This window comes from Ursus arctos, unplaced genomic scaffold (assembly GCF_023065955.2).
Source record: "Ursus arctos isolate Adak ecotype North America unplaced genomic scaffold, UrsArc2.0 scaffold_4, whole genome shotgun sequence".
Lineage (NCBI taxonomy): Eukaryota > Metazoa > Chordata > Mammalia > Carnivora > Ursidae > Ursus > Ursus arctos.
Window position 1 is genome coordinate 91,047,422 of NW_026623056.1, and position 17,133 is coordinate 91,064,554.

At 51.3% G+C, this 17,133-nt stretch overlaps 1 protein-coding gene across 3 annotated transcripts in view; it reads right to left on the reverse strand.

Annotated features, from left to right (window-relative positions):
* Positions 1-17,133, reverse strand: part of C2CD2 (C2 calcium dependent domain containing 2) — a 52,219-nt gene that overhangs the window by 16,197 nt on the left and 18,889 nt on the right. For all 3 annotated transcript variants that reach the window (XM_026499585.4, XM_044388793.3, XM_044388786.3), the window contains exons 3-9: positions 15,527-15,646; positions 12,006-12,110; positions 8,424-8,546; positions 6,042-6,165; positions 4,502-4,607; positions 2,517-2,581; positions 268-392 (exon numbers count right to left, since the gene is read on the reverse strand). In XM_026499585.4, coding sequence (XP_026355370.2) covers positions 268-392; positions 2,517-2,581; positions 4,502-4,607; positions 6,042-6,165; positions 8,424-8,546; positions 12,006-12,110; positions 15,527-15,646 — 768 coding nt within the window. The remainder of the gene's footprint in view (positions 1-267; positions 393-2,516; positions 2,582-4,501; positions 4,608-6,041; positions 6,166-8,423; positions 8,547-12,005; positions 12,111-15,526; positions 15,647-17,133) is intronic.

A 17,133-nucleotide genomic window follows, 5' to 3' on the forward strand; every position in this document is an offset into this window, starting at 1 on the left:
CAAACGAAATCGAATGGACCTTTCTGGGGTCAGGCCCACGTGACACAGCATCGTGGAAAGTTGCCCATGCGGCAGACCACTCAACACGATTGTGAGCAGGAAGTGTCCCATTCAGGTCTAGAAATGCATAGGACGAAATAGGAGCTCCTCTTAGGTGAGCGTCGTGTGTCCTGCTGAAGCAAGCGTAGACTGACTGACAGGTAAAGATGCTCGTAATCTCGAGTGGGTCAAGCTGGGGCTTGGCCACAGTGGAGAATGATATCGTACCTCCGCGGTGACCGAACCCAACACTGAGCTGCCGAAGGAGGAGCCGCCGGTCAACGTAAAGCTCTGGGGCCCAGAAGGCTGCTTCTTGAACAAATCCAAAGGAATGGTGGTCATCGCCAACAGTGCTAAAAAGACAGGAGGCGAGTAAAGATATGTTTCCACAGGGTTCCTTGGGAGCAGGGGTCAGCGGGAGCCACCACCACAACCAGAACAAACTCCTGATGCATGTCCCGTCTGCTCCAACGTCCTCCAGGTTCAGGACATTTCAGAACATTCTAGAACACCAGAGACAAAGGGAGGTGGTGGACACGCTCCAGATCAAAGGAGGCGAAAGAGACAGGAGACTCAAGGCAGTAACTGATCGTGTGTGGGAGCGGAAGGTAACTGCTCTGCAGGACACGGGCCAACGGATGAAGCGCAGCGTAGGCAGGTTAGAGAAATCGGGGCAGATTCAGGAAGCGGACAGCTGGACTATGGACATAGCGAAAATCCTTATTCTTAGGACATATGCACCTAAGAAAGGAGGGGTACAGGGCCTGATACCCTGAACATTCACGCATTTACCCTCCAGCATGTGCGTGTGCACAGTTGTGCGTGTGTGCGTGTGTGCGTGTGCAGAGGCAGAGCGAGCAAAATCAAAAGCAACCACCAATTGTGAGCACAGATAATAAAGCAAATGGGGCAAAATGTCAAAATATGGGAGTCTCGGTAAAGGTTATACAGTTGTTCTTTGTTCTGTTTTTGTCTTTTGTTTCTAATGTGAAATTTCATAGATCCCATCAGGTTGTACAGCAGTGAATCTAGGGAGCCAGCAGGAGTGGTGCCTCAGGAAGGGATGGGGAGTCAGCTTCTCTCCAGGCAAACATCAGCCCACCCTGGGTTCGAACCACACGCCCTCTCCTGGAATGTGTCCATTCTTCATCTCAGAAGCACCTCACTGATCTTACCCCAAGACCACAGACTCAAGGAAGTTAGCTCAGAATTCTTGGTAACGGGGGCACCTGGACGGCTTCCTCGGTGAAGTGAGCAACTCTTGATTTCGGCTCAGGTCATGATCTCAGGGCCCTGGGATCAGGCTCCGTCCTTCACAAGGAGTCTGCTTGAGGATTCTCTCTCCCTCTCCCTCTGCCCCTTCCTCTCACTCTCTCTCTAAAATAAATAAATCTTTAAAACTTATCAATCTTTTTAAAAAAATTCTTACTAATAAACAGAAGCTTGAATTGCTTTTTCCTGTGTCTTCGTAACTTTGGGAGACAACCAAACGGCTTGGTCTCTTAGCAGGATAAGCCACGTAAGGGTCCCCCCTCTCCCAGTTGTGGTATGTCTATAGGCATTTAAAAAAATCTAATATGTACGGAAACTCCCAACTTGCACACAGGCGTACATATAGGTCTGTGTTCGCGTTTGTGATTTTACCTTTAACTGTGGCTTTCTTGTCTCTAAAGCATGTGTCCAGGGTAAGCTGCTGTGGCTTGTTTTACAAGGAGAAGCCAGTGGAATCCATAGAGACAGAAAGCAGAAGGGGGGGGGGGTTGCGCCGGGGGCTGGGGAAGGGGGGAATGGGGAAGTCAGGGTTTCATGAGACAGGGTCTCAGCCTGGCAAGGGGGAAAAGTCCGGGACGTGAACAGTGTTGATGGTCGCACGCCAGTGTGAATGAACTCAACGCCAGTAAACTTTACACTCAGAAATGGTTAAGCTGGGAACTTGTATGTTACATGCATTTTACCACAATTAGGAACACAACAGAACAGGTCTATTAAGGCTAAGAAGGTTGAGAAGGGCTTCTCTAAGCCAAGAATTGCTGAATACAAGAGTTTAGGTATCTGTTAAAAAAAAAAAAAAAAAGGCATCGGGCGCCTGGGTGGCTCAGTCGTTAAGCGTCTGCCTTAGGCTCAGGGCGTGATCCCGGCGTTCTGGTATCGAGCCCCGCATCAGGCTCCCTGCTCCGCTAGGAGCCTGTTTCTTCCTCTCCCGCTCCCCCTGATTGTGTTCCCTCTCTCGCTGGCTGTCTCTGTCAAATAAATAAAAATCTTAAAAAAAAAAAAGGCAAAAAGCAATTGAGTATATCCTTTTCCAAAATGTATGACCTTGCTAGTAACTGAATGCACTTTCAAGCAAGCGTGGCCTCAGGAAGACCAGAGTGGTTTCAGGGCAGGCCTGCCCCGCCCAGCTCTTCTAGGCGGCGGTCAGGGCGGCCAGATGACCCCTCCCAGACAGCAGGGCCTCCCTCTATCTGCTCGACACCCACCTTCCGAGGGTTGCTCATCCCCTGAGATCTGCAGGTACAATTCCTTCGACTTGGCATTCAACTCGCTGCAGAAAGAAAAAAAGGGCTGTGGACCTTGACAAATGCTGTCTTATTTCTTGAAACAGCATTTTTTTTCTGATTATAAAGAAACACAAATTTCCACCAATAAAAGATGGTCTGCCACCTCACCACCCCCTACAATTCCCGTTATTATTTGGTTCCCGGTCTCCTAGAAGTCGCTGCTACCTTCTGGCTGATGACGGAAATGTTCTCTCTGGCGCTATCCGACACGGTGGCCGCGAGCCACAGGTGGCCCCTGAGAGCTCAAAATAAGCCCGTGCACACTGAGGGCCTGAACTTAATTTTGTTTCATTTTAATTAATTCAAACGTAAAGAGCCACATGTGGCTAGTAGTTACTCTGTTGAAAAGTGTAGCTATATAATTATCTAAAAACAGAGAGCATATTTTTGTAACTTGTGTCTGTAACCTGGTTTTTTTCACTTAAGGTATCAGATCTCTTTCCAGGTCAGAGAGTACAGAGCAGTGCCCCTTTTCATAGGCATCCAGGGTCCTCCGATCTGGCCTTAGGAGATTTTCTTTAGTCCAATCCTTAGCAACCAACCCTTAATAATGGCTTGTTTGTTTCTATCATTTCATAATTACAAACAAGCTGAGATAAACACGCTTATACCCATCTTTGTACACACTGTGTGATTATTTCCTTAGGAAGACTGTAAATGCCAGTCAAAAGGTACGTGCATTTAAGAGATTGGGGGGGGGGGGATACATATTGAGGACTTCCAGAATGGTTATTCCAATTTATACTTCCACCAGCCATTCTCACTCGCCTATTCTTTACCAACCTGTAAGGTGAAAAAATTCTCTCTTTTGTTTACATTTATATTTCTTCATGCTGAGATTGAACAACTTTTCAGAAGTTTCTGGCTATAGTTCTTGCTTTTCTGTTTTCTAGCTCAGATATTGTTCCCGGTTTTCCAGGAGAAGACTCATATTTTCATTACTGATTTATAAAACCTCTTTATAGTATTTACACCTGGGACACCTGCTGCCAGTCCTGTTTCAGTTGTTCATTGTTTAAGCATCAGAAAGCAATTGATTTCTACAGTTTTAGAGCTAGCCACTTTACTGAAACATTATTTATATGTTTCCTATGACTATTTCTGATGGTTTTAACTGATTTTCTTGCAATCATATCACCTCCAAGTGATTCGTTTTGCCTCTTCCTCTCGGTACCTACACACTGCTTCCTTCCTCTTCTAACTGCACTACCCATACTTCTAGAACAAAACAGTGGGCATCTTTCTCTTGGCTTTAACAGGACTACTTCTGGTCTTTGTCATTTGCGGTGATTTCTTTTAAGCTTATTAAAGAAGTGGCCATAAACCACGTTCTAATTAAGATTTTAAATTAGGAATGCCCAGGAAATGTCACTGGTCAGCTCGGCATCTACGGAGATAAGTTTGTTCTCTCCTTTGTTCTGACATCACAACGGGTTCAGTTAACAGATCTCACGGAGCCATCCGTACGTTCCCGGACCGAAGCCGGCTTCTTAAGGTGCTACGAGATGCTGCCCCAGAAGACGTGACTTAGAATTCCTACACCATTTCTGATCAGTGGACCGCACTTTCCCCTTTGTTCCCTGTTAGGTTCTGGTATCAACCCGAAGTTCCCTCCATTCTGCTTCACACAGTGGGTATTTCTAAAGTAAAGGGAGCCCAACCAGAGTGCTCTCCGGTCACGGCAGGACACGGGCCAGGAGGAAACCCATACCCAGAGCTGCCTTCAGAAAGAAACCCAGATTCAACCCAAAGCTACCTCGGATATTTAATACACCTTTTCAAAGACAAATTTGTGAACGTTTCTGTTTTGGGTGTGAACGGTGCTACACACTGATTTTGGGATCTGGCAGCCGTGAGCAGGTGGGCTCTGCGGGCACAGCCCGCGTTCACCGGGCTGTACGCACAAGGTGAATTCTTCTTCCCAGCTGAGGTCGGTGGTGGTTGTCGCGAGGGCGCTGAACTTCTGAACGGGATCGTTCAGCCGAACTACACACTGTGGGTTAACGTTGCCTGGAATCAAACAAAGGGGCATTTCTATTTTTAAAATTGCATTTAAAATAAAATAAAATTTAAAAACATACATAGTTTGCATATAGCAGGCTGAATTAAACGCCTGACTCGGTCTTGGCTCACCCACTTCGGAGGGACTCTTCTTTACTCCATTTGCCATTAACAGACTCTCAAAGCACTTCACTTGGGGTTTAAGGTTTTCTATCCCCAACCTGATATCTCTTGGCCTGGATTGTGGACCCCAGGGGCCCCTGCTCCCCTCCCTGGATGGGGGACACTCCCCAGGGATGACATTAAGACCTCAGATGTGGCCCCCACTTTTGGACAAGATGTCTTGCTTGCAAAAAGAAAGGCCTCTGGGATGACCCCTAAATTTGGGGATACCCCACAGAGAACCCATATCCCTGACTTAGGAGGGATATGTTTTTACACGTGGCTCAGCTCAGTCAGAGACCTGTTTGGGGATCTCTGATCCAGGTAATGGGACATTTCACTAATAAACAGTTATTTCTGCTTCAACGCGATGCTTGTCCCATGGCACGGAGCTGTGAATATACTGTGTAACCAGTAACCGCCGGACCAGACCCCACACCGTGTTAGGTGTTCCACACACGTCATCCTACTGGTCTTCACCATCACCCTCGACAGGAGACACGGACCCAGGTGCGGACCTGCCGGCAGAGGCGAGGAACAGGGACCCCCGAGGCAATCCCCCACAGCTAGCTCTGCACAGAGTCTCGGTTGTCAAATGTGGACAGTCTGTGCTTTGGGGACCAGAAGAAACTCCCCGCAGATAAGTAACCCTTAGCGTTCTCAGACACTAAAGAATTCATTCCTGTTCTCAGCAAAATTGAATTGCAGTGGAAAGATGGATCCCGTTCCAGGCCGCTGTGCATTTGGGGTCTTGGCAGCCAATCGGGACCACCTAAAAAGAAGGGTCTGTTCTGCAACACTTGTCCTCGCTCAGATAACAGCCTCTCCTAGCACCGAAGGGTCCCCAGTGGGCCCAAAGCCCTTCTGACACCCCATAAACCGCCCACGTGGCACCCTTGCTTCTGGGAAAGGAGAAGGTGCGTGTCTCGCATCAGTCAGGAATGCTGAACACGTACGTTCAAAAGTTTAAAAAAAGGGGGGGTGCCTTCCAGACAAAAGAAAAGGGCAAGGTCACGACTGCATTCCCTTCCTCCCTCGGCCCTCCTGCACGCACAGCCGGGACTGGTGTTGAACCGTCGCACATTACTGTTCTGGTTTTCAGCGGCTCTTTGCTCAAAGGCAGGGCTCCCACTGCAGACCCAACTGGAGGGTGCCGCAGGGAACCCAGAGGCCACTGAGAACCCGCAGGTCAGCCCTTGCTCTGCTGTGCGGCGGGACGGTCACTCCTACAGCCGGCAGGGCCCCCCGCACCCCAGAGCTTCCTCCAGCCCGGCCACCTGCCTGCAGCCCCAGGATCATTTAGCAGCGAGGCTCGGATGTTCTTCACCAATAATCTGAGCTCGTGAGCCCTTGGAGGTTTGGGAGGGCAGGATTCCTGAGGAGTAGATGAAGTGCGTTGTAGATTCTGCAAACGGAAAACCAAGAGCAGTGACCTGGGGAGAAGAGGAGGCAGCCGCCCGACACCTGCCACGGGGCGGGGTCTTCAGGAAAATCCGCACTGGGCAGGGGGGCGGAGGGGGGGGCTAACCCTGCGGTCTCGGCTCCATAACAGTTTTCCATTCTTACGGGAAGCGAGGGTCCCCACCAACCATAACCTCTTCGCCTGCGTGGGAGCCTTTTATATCCAGATAAACCGAGTGAAGCAGCAGTGCGCTCAGCCAGAGAGGGCTCCCGGAACCCGGCTGTGAGTAGAGCCTGGAAGCAAAGCTCGCCTTGCGGACCCAGGCCCGATGCAGGAGAGAAAGTGGGACACCCTCGCCGGGCTGCGGGCGCCCACTGCCCATCGGCACCAAGCGGGCCACCGGCCTGACACACACGGCGAGGGCCATCAGGCAGACCTGCCATCCGGGTGGGGAGTGTAAGTGGCACCTGGGTGACGCACCAGAGCGGTGACAGAGTCAGGTGCCGCCGGGACCGGCGTCCATCCTCCTCACGTCCTCCAACGGGCGACGAGGCCTTCCCGACAGAGAAAAGGCTCCTCCAGCCCGGGGGACTCACCTTAAACCATTTCCCAAACGGGCTTCCTCCCTCCCGCACGGCTACAAGTGTTGTGCTTTTGATTTTGTTTCAAGATTTTATTTATTTGTGAGAGAGAGCGCATGCTGAGAAAGCACAGGCCGGGGGGGCAGAGGGAGAGGGAGAGGCGGGCTCCTGGCTGAGCAGGGAGCGGGACCTGGAGCTCGATCCCAGGACCCCGGGATCATGACCGGAGCTGAAGGCAGATGCTTCACCGACTGAGCCCCCCAGGCGTCCCCACGAGTGCTCTTTAAAAGGGGCCTGTTGGTTACGGTCCAACTCTGGGTTTTGGCTCAGGTCATGATCTCGTGTTTGTGGGATCGAGCCCCACATCTGGCTCTGCACTCAGCAGGGACTCCGCTTCAGATTCTCTCTCCCCCTCCCCCTCCTGCTCACTCTCTCTCTCAAATAAATAAATAAAATCTTTAAAAAAAAAATAAAAAGGAGGGGGTCCCTTAAGTACAAGGTCTAGGAATCGTGGAAAGGCTTCTCAGAGACACCACAGGTCTCTATGCAAACAGAGCCTTCCAGGAAGGGATCCTGGGTACTGATCCGACCTCAGATGTTTTCTTAGGGGAAAGCTTACCAACATCTCGAGGTCACCATTTAGAAAACACTACTATGAACCAGGACCTTGCCAACTGTGAGCTGCAAGAAGTACTTGCAAAAGTCCTTAGGATCCAAGTCCGTGAGCACTGTGACCCGAGCAATCACATTGTCTATGTGTGATGGTTAATCGTATGTGTCAATAGGACAGTACACGGGGTCGTACAGGTATTTGTTTCAGCGTTGTTCTGGGTGTTTCTGTGAGGCTATTTTTGCATGAGATTAACATTTAAATCAAAACCCAGTGAAAGAGATTGCCCTCCCTAATGTGGGTGGGCCTCATTCAATCAGTTGAAGGTCTGCTAGAACAGAGGCTGATCTCCCCTGAAAAAGAGGGGCTTCCTCAAGCCTGACTGCCTTCGCGCTGGGATATCAGTGTTTTCCTGCCTTGAGACTTGAATGGAGACACCAGCTCTCCATGGCTCTCAAGCCTGCTGGCCTTCAGGCCGGAACCCCACCGCCCGCTCTCCTGGGCCTCCAGCTTGCTGACTCACCCTGCAGATCCCAGGATTTGTCAGCCTCTGTAATCACATGAGCCAATTCCTTATAATAGATTTTTGTGTATATGAACAAATGTACATTTTTATATATAAATATATAATTGGCTCATGCAACTCTGGAAGCTATTATATAATTGGATATTTTACATATATATAAAAAGCCCCCTTGCTTCAGGGGCACGTTCTCATTGCTAATTGGGTTTCCCAGATACCTCAGTCCTGGAAGGATGAGATCCCAGGCCACAGGCCCTCAGTTGGACAGTGAAAATCAAGTTTTGGCTCCAGAAAGGCAGAGGGTCAGGGCTAATTAGGGCAGGGCCATGCGGACCACCCCAGACACCTATTCCTCCCATCCCAAGGGGCTCTGGAACCCTGTGCCCTGGACTCGCAGCGCGTCCCTGACACCACCACGATCGCCCAGCAAGCAGTCAGGCATTCTCGCTCACCATGGGGCAGGGAGACATTCGAAACACAAGCGGATTCTCCAGGAGGGGGACCGGGATCCCCGATGGGTCATGAAGCGCCACGCTCCGTGGCTTACCTGAACTTCCCTCACATCCACAGGCTTGGTGCTCAGAACTACCGACGGGGAGGCAGCCCTGACCAGGCACTTCAAGATGTCCTTGAGAGTTTCAGACACGGCATTGGTCTCCGCCACCCGGTCCTGCCAAAAGACGGGGAAGTCACCAAACCACTTCCGAACTGTGCACCGTGCGGCTGGAGGGCAGGCGACCGCCATCCTCACTGCATCCCTGGGACCAAGCACACGGGGGGCTGCCCGGGCTCTGGGACATAAGATCCGGACAGGTGACCTACTCGTTCTCATCTGGCAGACAGGGTCTGCCTTACTGATCTCAGAAGAAATTCCTGCTCCCTATATTTAAAATGGAAACAATCAAGGCTCGTACAATATACGAAGATGTTGCTTTTTCTGTGCAGACCCTTTCAGACAGATGTGGTTTTTTTCTTTCTTGCACGGCATGGGGTAATTAGAAAGCGTCAAGTAGATGAAAGGGCCCAGTAAGAAAGGTGAGCTTGTAGAGAAACAAAGCTGGCTGATTTCTATTACCAGGTGTCAACTCCATATAGTTATAATAATTAATCCCCAACTGAAATGCGTTCCTGTGTTCTAGAATGTTCACAGCACCACTATTCATAAAGCCCCAAACTGGAAACCACCTAAGTATCCACCCACAGCTAAACAGATACATCAGCTGTGGTGGGTCACGCGGAGGAACGGTCCACATTCTGGTGTAGACGCCCTCCCTGCGGGGCTCCAGCCGCCCCCTCCCTGCTCAGGGGACAGGACCTCTGCACGCAGGGACTCCCACCAGGACCACAGACCCATGAAAGACCTCCCGCCTTGCAGGGCTGGAGTGATTTCAGAGATTGGCCCGCGGAGGGCTGGCTGGCCAGGCCCCGTTACGCAGACTTGATCCCACTCTGCCCAACTCTGAGCATCTACTCTCTGCTAGAAACTCTAATTTATCCAAACGGCTAATGCTTCCATCACTATCATTCTCAGGATATGTCAGGCTCAAGTCTACGCACTTATATGTATTACCTGATTTAATCTTCACAACCACCTTGAATATCATTATCCCCATTTTACCGATGAGGAAACTAGCGCACAGAGACGTTAATGAACACATGTAGGGTCACACAGCTCACGAGTGGCAGAGCCGAGAGTCAAACCCAGGCGTTAAGGCTCCAGGGTCTGCACTTAGAACCACCACGCTGTCGTCTTTCTCTTTAATAGGTCCTTGATATCCCTATCTTTCCTTTTTTAATGGAGGTGAAATTCACATCACATAAAATTAACCATTTTAAAGAAGGCACTTCAGTAGCACTCAGAACGTTCAGTGCATACAGCTAAACTCGCGAGGTTCTCGCTCACCCGATCGCCCACCACCCGCAGTCACCCCTGCCCTCCCCACCCGTCCCCACCAACAGCCCCTGCCTGCCCTGATCCGCCTGCCACCTGCATGACCTGCCTGCCGGGGAGATCTCCCAGCAAGGGGCTCCCACAACACGTGCTTTTGTCGGGCTTCTCTCACACGGCATGACCTTCCCAGGGTTCCTTCGTGCTGCAGAAAGTGTCAGAGCCTCCCTGGTTTTTTTATGGCTGAAAAAATCCTCCATCGTGCGGATGGATCTCATTTTGTTTACATACTCAAGTCTTTTTTTAACCCCCACGATTTCCTGTCCCTTTACAGAGGAGGAAACACAAGGGTAAAGATGAATGTTGGGGTGCTCAGATGTCCGAGTTCCTCCCCAGATGGGCAGCCGGCTCAGGCCACCCCCATCCCCGTGCCGTCACGTCCACCGGGGGGGCTCGGAGGCTCGGGTCCTGCACACACAGGACCAGCTCCCAGGGGGCTGGCTTCACTCTACACTTGGAAAGTCTCGCTTCTCATTCACGCGAGGAGCACGTGATGGTCGGAGAAGCCCACGGGACGCTGGGGGGCAAGGTGCGAACAGCAGACAGAGCATGGCGCTGCTTGGGTAAGAACGGGCGAACAAGCTCGTTTTTGCAGAAAGAAACCCGGGACAGAGAAACACGAACTAATTAATGAACAAAGTTACAGGGTGCAGGGGTGGATGGGGTGGGAGGGACAGGGTGGAGACTGGACATCTAAGTAGAAGGTTTCACACAATTTTGACTTTTGAACCATGTGAATATTTTATATTTTCAAAAAGTACATGTAAATTTACAAAGTTGGGGGACAAAAGCTAAAAGTGAGTCCTAGCAGGAGCCAGGGCACTCACTACCAAGCTGATCACCCGCCACACAGACAAAGGGTTAACTCAAGGACTCAGGGACACAGGGGTCAGCCCCCTCGGGGGGAGGGGGCGGATGCAAAGGCAGGTGCGCGTCAGCCGTGGGCTGGGACAGCAGCCCGATGACCACGCCGTGTGGGACAGGAGATGCGAACATGGGAAGGAAGGGGAAACAGGACGGGAACCGGGCCTCCCGGGAAACAGTCGGAGGCCCTGGGGTGACCGAACGGCCAGGAAAAGTGACAGTTCTCATGTGTGCCGGTTAGAAGAGTTACAATTCAAGCGTATTTGTCTTAAAAACAACAAAAAACTGGGGCGCCTGGGTGGCACAGCGGTTAAGCGTCTGCCTTCGGCTCAGGGCGTGATCCCGGCGATCCGGGATCGAGCCCCACATCGGGCTCCTCCGCTATGAGCCTGCTTCTCCCTCTCCCACTCCCCCTGCTTGTGTTCCCTCTCTCGCTGGCTGTCTCTCTCTCTGTCAAATAAATAAATAAAATCTTTAAAACAACAACAACAACAACAACAACAACAAAAAACTGCACGCATTTATACCAAGGCATGAAAGGTAAGAACATGTGTGGATGAAAGCTCACAGTCGCACGTTTCGCCATTGGGGATCTCTTCGCGGTTGAACAAAAGTCGGAAACAGAGCAAGACTGCGAACGACCGTCATAAACACCCCTGCAAAGGAATCACGGATCACCCGAGCCTCTGGCACATGTGATTTTGAGTGATCTCTCCGGCCACTGGAAGTGACCACAGGGTGACATTGTACGCCCACTCCCTGCTTCCAGATTCATTTCTTCCAACACCGAAGACCGTGGGAAGCAGAGGGATCACGTCCTGATTTTAGATGCACCTTCGCAAAAACGGGGCAGGGTGGGCAGACACCAGCCCCTGGGAGCCCGCCCGTGGCCACAACCTGAGCTGGAAGGGGACTGCCTCAGGGAAGGAGAGAGGGATAAATAATCGGGCACGACAGCCCGTCCAGGAACCCCGCGGCAACATGACGTCAGTGGTTCTCAGCGTCGGTGGCACAAGAGTGCTAGAAACAATTCTTGCAAGAGGGGCGGCGGCGGGCAGGCCCAGGCTTTCCTAAAGCTCCCCGGTGGGTGGAGGGCCCAGCGTTAGATCCCTCCTGCCCCGTCAGGGCGGCCCCCTGCTCTTGGAGAGGGGAGAAGCCTACTCACATCGGAGCGGTGCTGGGCTGAGCCTCTATTCCCCAGATCAGGGGGTCACGACACGGGTGCTGGGCTGAGCCTCTATTCCCCAGATCAGGGGGTCACGACGCGCCTACGTTCTCACACTGGGGGGGGGAGGTTGTAAGCACACACGGACTGACCTCCACCACTGCCTTGGGCTGCACAGTAACGGCCGTTTCCGGAGCGCTGATGAAGGACCAGTGGATCTGGATGTCCTCTCTCTTCTCTTTCATGTGGAGCTCCAGCTATCAAAACACGAAGTTACCGGAGAGCTACACATTCTAGCAAAACCCCACGCCCTCTCCACCAGCGCCTTCCTCGGCCTCGACCTCCCTCTCAGAGGATTCTCAGCATGGGCGGCTGGAGGCCAGATGTCATGACAACTCTGTAATCTCGTACGTGAGTAATTCTCCGTGCTTTGCGCTCTCTTCTGGGAGAGGCACTGAGCGCGCAGCAGAGGGAGGAAGGGGTGGGAAGGGGGATGCTTAGCCCAACCCCACGCTCCCACGTTCCCTGAGGGCTGTGCACACAGTGCACGGGTGTTCTCATCCTCTCTGGCCTGGGCCAGTGCACGCCCTTCCACTGGACTCTGAGCTCTTGCAGTAACCTCTCGGACTGGACCCGTCCGTGGTGGCAGCATGATGCCCCCACCCAAGACGTCCACACCCAAATCCTCGAAGCCTGTGGATGTGTGACCAGATACGGCAAAGGAGGCTCTGCAGGAGGGACCAGGGTAAGGACTGTGAATGGAGGAGTAATGCTGGGTCATCCCAGCGAGCCCTCAGAGACAGAAAAGGAAGGCAGGAGAGCAGCCAGCGAGAGGTGCCTTGAAGACGGAGGGAGGATGCCAGGAGCTCAGCAATGCGGTGGCCTCGAGAAGCTGCCAGCAGCCCTCAGCTGACCGCCAGCAAGAACACAGGTGCTCAGTCCTACAGTTGCAAGGAACAGAATCATGCCAACAGCCCAGCGAGCAAGGAAGCAGATCCTCGCAGAGCTTCCGGACGGGAAGGCAGCCCACGATGTTAGCCTGTGTTGGACATCGGACCTCCAGAATGGCGACATAATACATTTATGCTGAGTTTTTTAAAAAGATTTATTTATTTTTTAGAAAAGAGAGAGCGAGCACGGGGGGTGGGGTGCAGAGAGAGAATCTAAGCAGACTCTGCACTGAGCGTGGAACCCAACACCGGGCTGGTCTCACAAGCCTGTGATCACAACCTGAGCCAAAACCAAGAGTCTGATGCTCAATCGACTAAGCCCCCCCAGGCGCCCCGACACTTATGTTTTAAGCTAAATTTGTGGTGATTTGTCTCAGCAGTCATAGCAAACGACTACACGTCCCTTCGTTTTTCAACCACAGACTCCTTCTAAGGCACAGATCCTAGCTCTTCACCTCCGTCCCTCCCCCACCCTCCACGAAGGAAGAAAGAGCAGCTTTCGGCAGTACTACCCACTCCTCAGGACCCTCAGCTCATGCGAGCATCAGGGTAAGACAGTGATGCCTTCCCTCGGCCTCTAGTCCTGGGTGATTCCAGGGCGGGGACCTGTGGTTGTGTTGCCGCAAGTGTGTGAGTCCGGCCCCCCAGGCCAGGCAGGTTGCAGGGCAGCGAGACCACCGCGGGCCCCCTTCTGCTCCTTTTATCTGAAGGACAGCAGAGCAGCAAGGGCGTCTCCCGCCTGGGGCATTAATAACCCATCGATCTCCCGCAGCTGAATCCGCAGAGCGGCTTGAAACTGTGTTATGAGATCAAAGATACAATTGTGGTCCTCGTCTCTGAGCTGCGTCAGATAGCACAGAAACAGCATCTCGGAAACTCTATCTCCTACGTGGAGGTTTATGGGGCCTGCTGCACTCACTCTGTCCCGAAACAGGCGTCCAGTGTTGGCTAAACGTGTCCCAGACTTTGGAGTGATTTTACAATTACACTGTCCAAAACGTTCAGGGGAGCAGAAGGCCAGGAACACCTGACAAGTGCATGAAGTAACACGTACCCTCCTCAACCCTCAGAAAGGGAGTGTTAGTGACGGGGGCTGGGAGGGTTGGCTTGCAGAAAAAAAGCCATTTCGGTAGCCAGAAAATCCCATTTGCCCCGGCTACTCAAAACCACATCTGTGTAAGAAAAGCGTACAGAATATCCTCTTCCCTTGGGTTGAGGGCGCTGTACGACTCAGGCTCACCCCCCAAATTTGCAGCCAAGCACAGGGACAGAGGACAGGAAACATGGGGTTGAAGCCGCACTGACCCCTAAAACAGACCCAGAAATTCACAATGTTCACACGCTGGCTGAACGGAGCTTCCATGGACCCCTGCTTTGCGTGAGGGACACACTGTTTTCTGATGGTTCAGGCATCTAGAAATTCCCCTAATAAGCCTACTATGAGTATTATCTACGTCTCTCTATAACTACTATAGAGATCATTATTAATATGGTATAAAATATACGAGCACCCCTCGGAGATACGACAGGTCTGCTTCCAGAACACCGCGATAAAGCACGGATCACCATAAAGCAAGTCAAGTGAAGGTTTTGGCTTCCCAGCGCATATGAAGTTATATTTAGGGGCGCCGGGGTGGCTCAATCGAGTGTCTGACTCTTGATTTTGGCTCAGGTCACGATCTCAGGGTCGTGAGATGGAGCCCTGCGTCGGGCTCCACGCTCAGCGGGGCGTCTGCTTCTCTGCCTCTGCTCCTCCCCCCACTCTCACGCTCTCTCTCTCTAAAATAAATAGGTATTTTTTTAAAGCTATATTTACACTGTCCTGTCGTCTACAGTGCACAAGCATTACATCTACAAAGACGGCACACATACTTCACTGTTATGAAACGGTCACCACCACGTGAGCTTTCAGAGTCGTGGTCACCGACCGCAGGTCACCGTGACACATATAATAAGGGAACAGTGTGACATACGACAGAATCACCCACACGGGACGGAGACACGCAGCGAGCGAAGGCTACTGGAGCAACGTGCCGACAGGCGTGTCCACGCCGGGCTGCCACGAACCTTGCGTGGGTAAAAATGAGGCATCTGCACAGCGCGACGAGATGAGATGCGCCTGTGCACATCTGTTGCTACGATAATCCTAAGTGCATTGTGAGAAAGGTAACAGTAATCCCCATCTTTTAAACTTATAAAAAATAGTAAAAGCTCTTTTAAAGTTGACCTTTTCCAGAAACTAAAAAGAGGAATGCCCAGTCCAGCCGCTACGGCAGTGTTCCAGCCGCAGAGGACTGCTGGGGTCTGGCCCGGGCTCCGAAACCAGACCCCCCGTCCTCCCCTCAGGTGCCACTCGCCCTAGCTCTGCCCGTCAGCAACAGCCCCGGTCTGTTTAAACGCCTTGAGAAATATCATGTCTCCCAATAGCGGTAGGTGGGCAACCTCTGAATTCATGATAGGCGTTCACACGTATCTGTATATGTATGTACGGGTGGGAGTCGGTGTGGATGCATACGTGTGTCTGCGTGTATACAGTATGTGCATATACATAACACACACTGTATTTCCTAAGCTACAATATAATATAGAGGGTTACAGTCGGAAATTATGAAATAAAGGATTGATAAAAACACGGGAAATCACGGCCCTGCGCTCGCACCAGGCTTACCCTACAGGTTACAAGCGCTGTCTTCCCATGACCCACTCGATCTACCCAAACTCACCTGTAGATGAACCGGCGAGAGCCGTGCACCATACAGCCGGCGCCCCGTGTCTTCGGGGGACGCGGGCCCCACGCGCACCAGGAACTGAATGGCCTCGCCCACCACGTGACAAGACACGATCTGGAGGAGGCACAAGATAGGACAGAAAGGAGAATTCGTCCCAAATACCCTTTTCTTTCACTGAATAAAATGATCAGGACCTGAAAGGTTAGCAAGGACAAGACGTCAGAGTTCCAAACGTGGTAAATACCCAGATCCGCGTCTTTTCCGTTATGGGATAGTTTGAAGACTGGAAACAACACTCCAAATCTTCTCTTCCTGATGCATTTCTCAAGAGCTAAACTCGGTTTTGCCCGAATCTAGTCGTTATATTCTTTCCACATAAAAAGTTTTTCCTGGATACTGTGTTCTGTTTCTCCACACCAGCTGATTTAAAATTCCCCAGACATTTCCACGTTCATATGGAGTAAAAGCCATTACCCAACTCCTCTCTCTAAAAATGAGCCTTAGAAAGAAAACAAGCGATAGATTTTATAAGCAAAAAACTTAAAAATATACTTGGAACACCATAAATTGTTTCTATCTAGATAATTTTCAATCTGTTGTGGTTTTCAAAGACGTGGGGATAATTCAAAGAATATATAAAATATTAAACACTTAGGAAATTATACAACCTTAACAAAAATAGCATTACAAAGTGAGTTCGTTTAAGAACCTATAGGACGAAGTCAAGTAATTACACCAGGAACAAACCAGACCACATTCCCAATAAAAATCACAAAGCATTTTAGAGAGAGTGGTTACCGAACAGAGAAATATCAAGTTTCTGCCACAGAATCCTTCCATAGGAGAGGATCTTCTAGAATGAGGGGTCACCCCTGCCCTGGCAGAATGCCAAGCAAGCCCCCAGGGATGACAAGGAGCCAGGTGCCAGGTGCGCACCGGCTGGGAGGAGGGGTACTGCAGGGGGCGCCCGGCAGGTGGCCAGTGTGCCAGGCCAGAGCCAAGTCACCAGGAGGCGGAGCGTAAAGCAGGAGGGACCCCCACCTTCCCATGGGAACACTGCCGGCTGTCACTTGGGAAGGAAAAGAAAATTCTTCAATTCTCTGGTGGATTTATCAGAATCTAAAATAAAATATCAAGTGGAAAGATTATCCAAATAGTTCCTTTATCCGGCCTGTTTCCCCAAGAAGTTCAGGCTAGGACATCTGCCCCCTTCTTCTTTCTCATCCCCAGCTAATTCCTTCCTCCCCACCCCCAAGGGCCCTGCGTCCAGAGCCTCTCCGCCCCCCCGGCCCATCTGCCCTCCCAAGGAGACCTGACCCGGACGCTGCGGCTCCCCCAGCACCCACCCCCAGGGTCTGTCCCCAGCATCCACCGTGGGAGGCTCGACGGCACAGAATGAGAAAGGATGGGTAGTAAGGAGGGCACATATTGCATGGTGCACTGGGTGTTATACACAACTAATGAATCATCGAGCCTTACATCGAAAACCGGGGATGTACTGTATGGTAACTAACATAATATAATAAAAAATCATTATTAATAAAAAAAAAAAATACATGGATAAAAAAAAAAAAAAAAAAAAAAGAAAGGAAAGCGTCGCC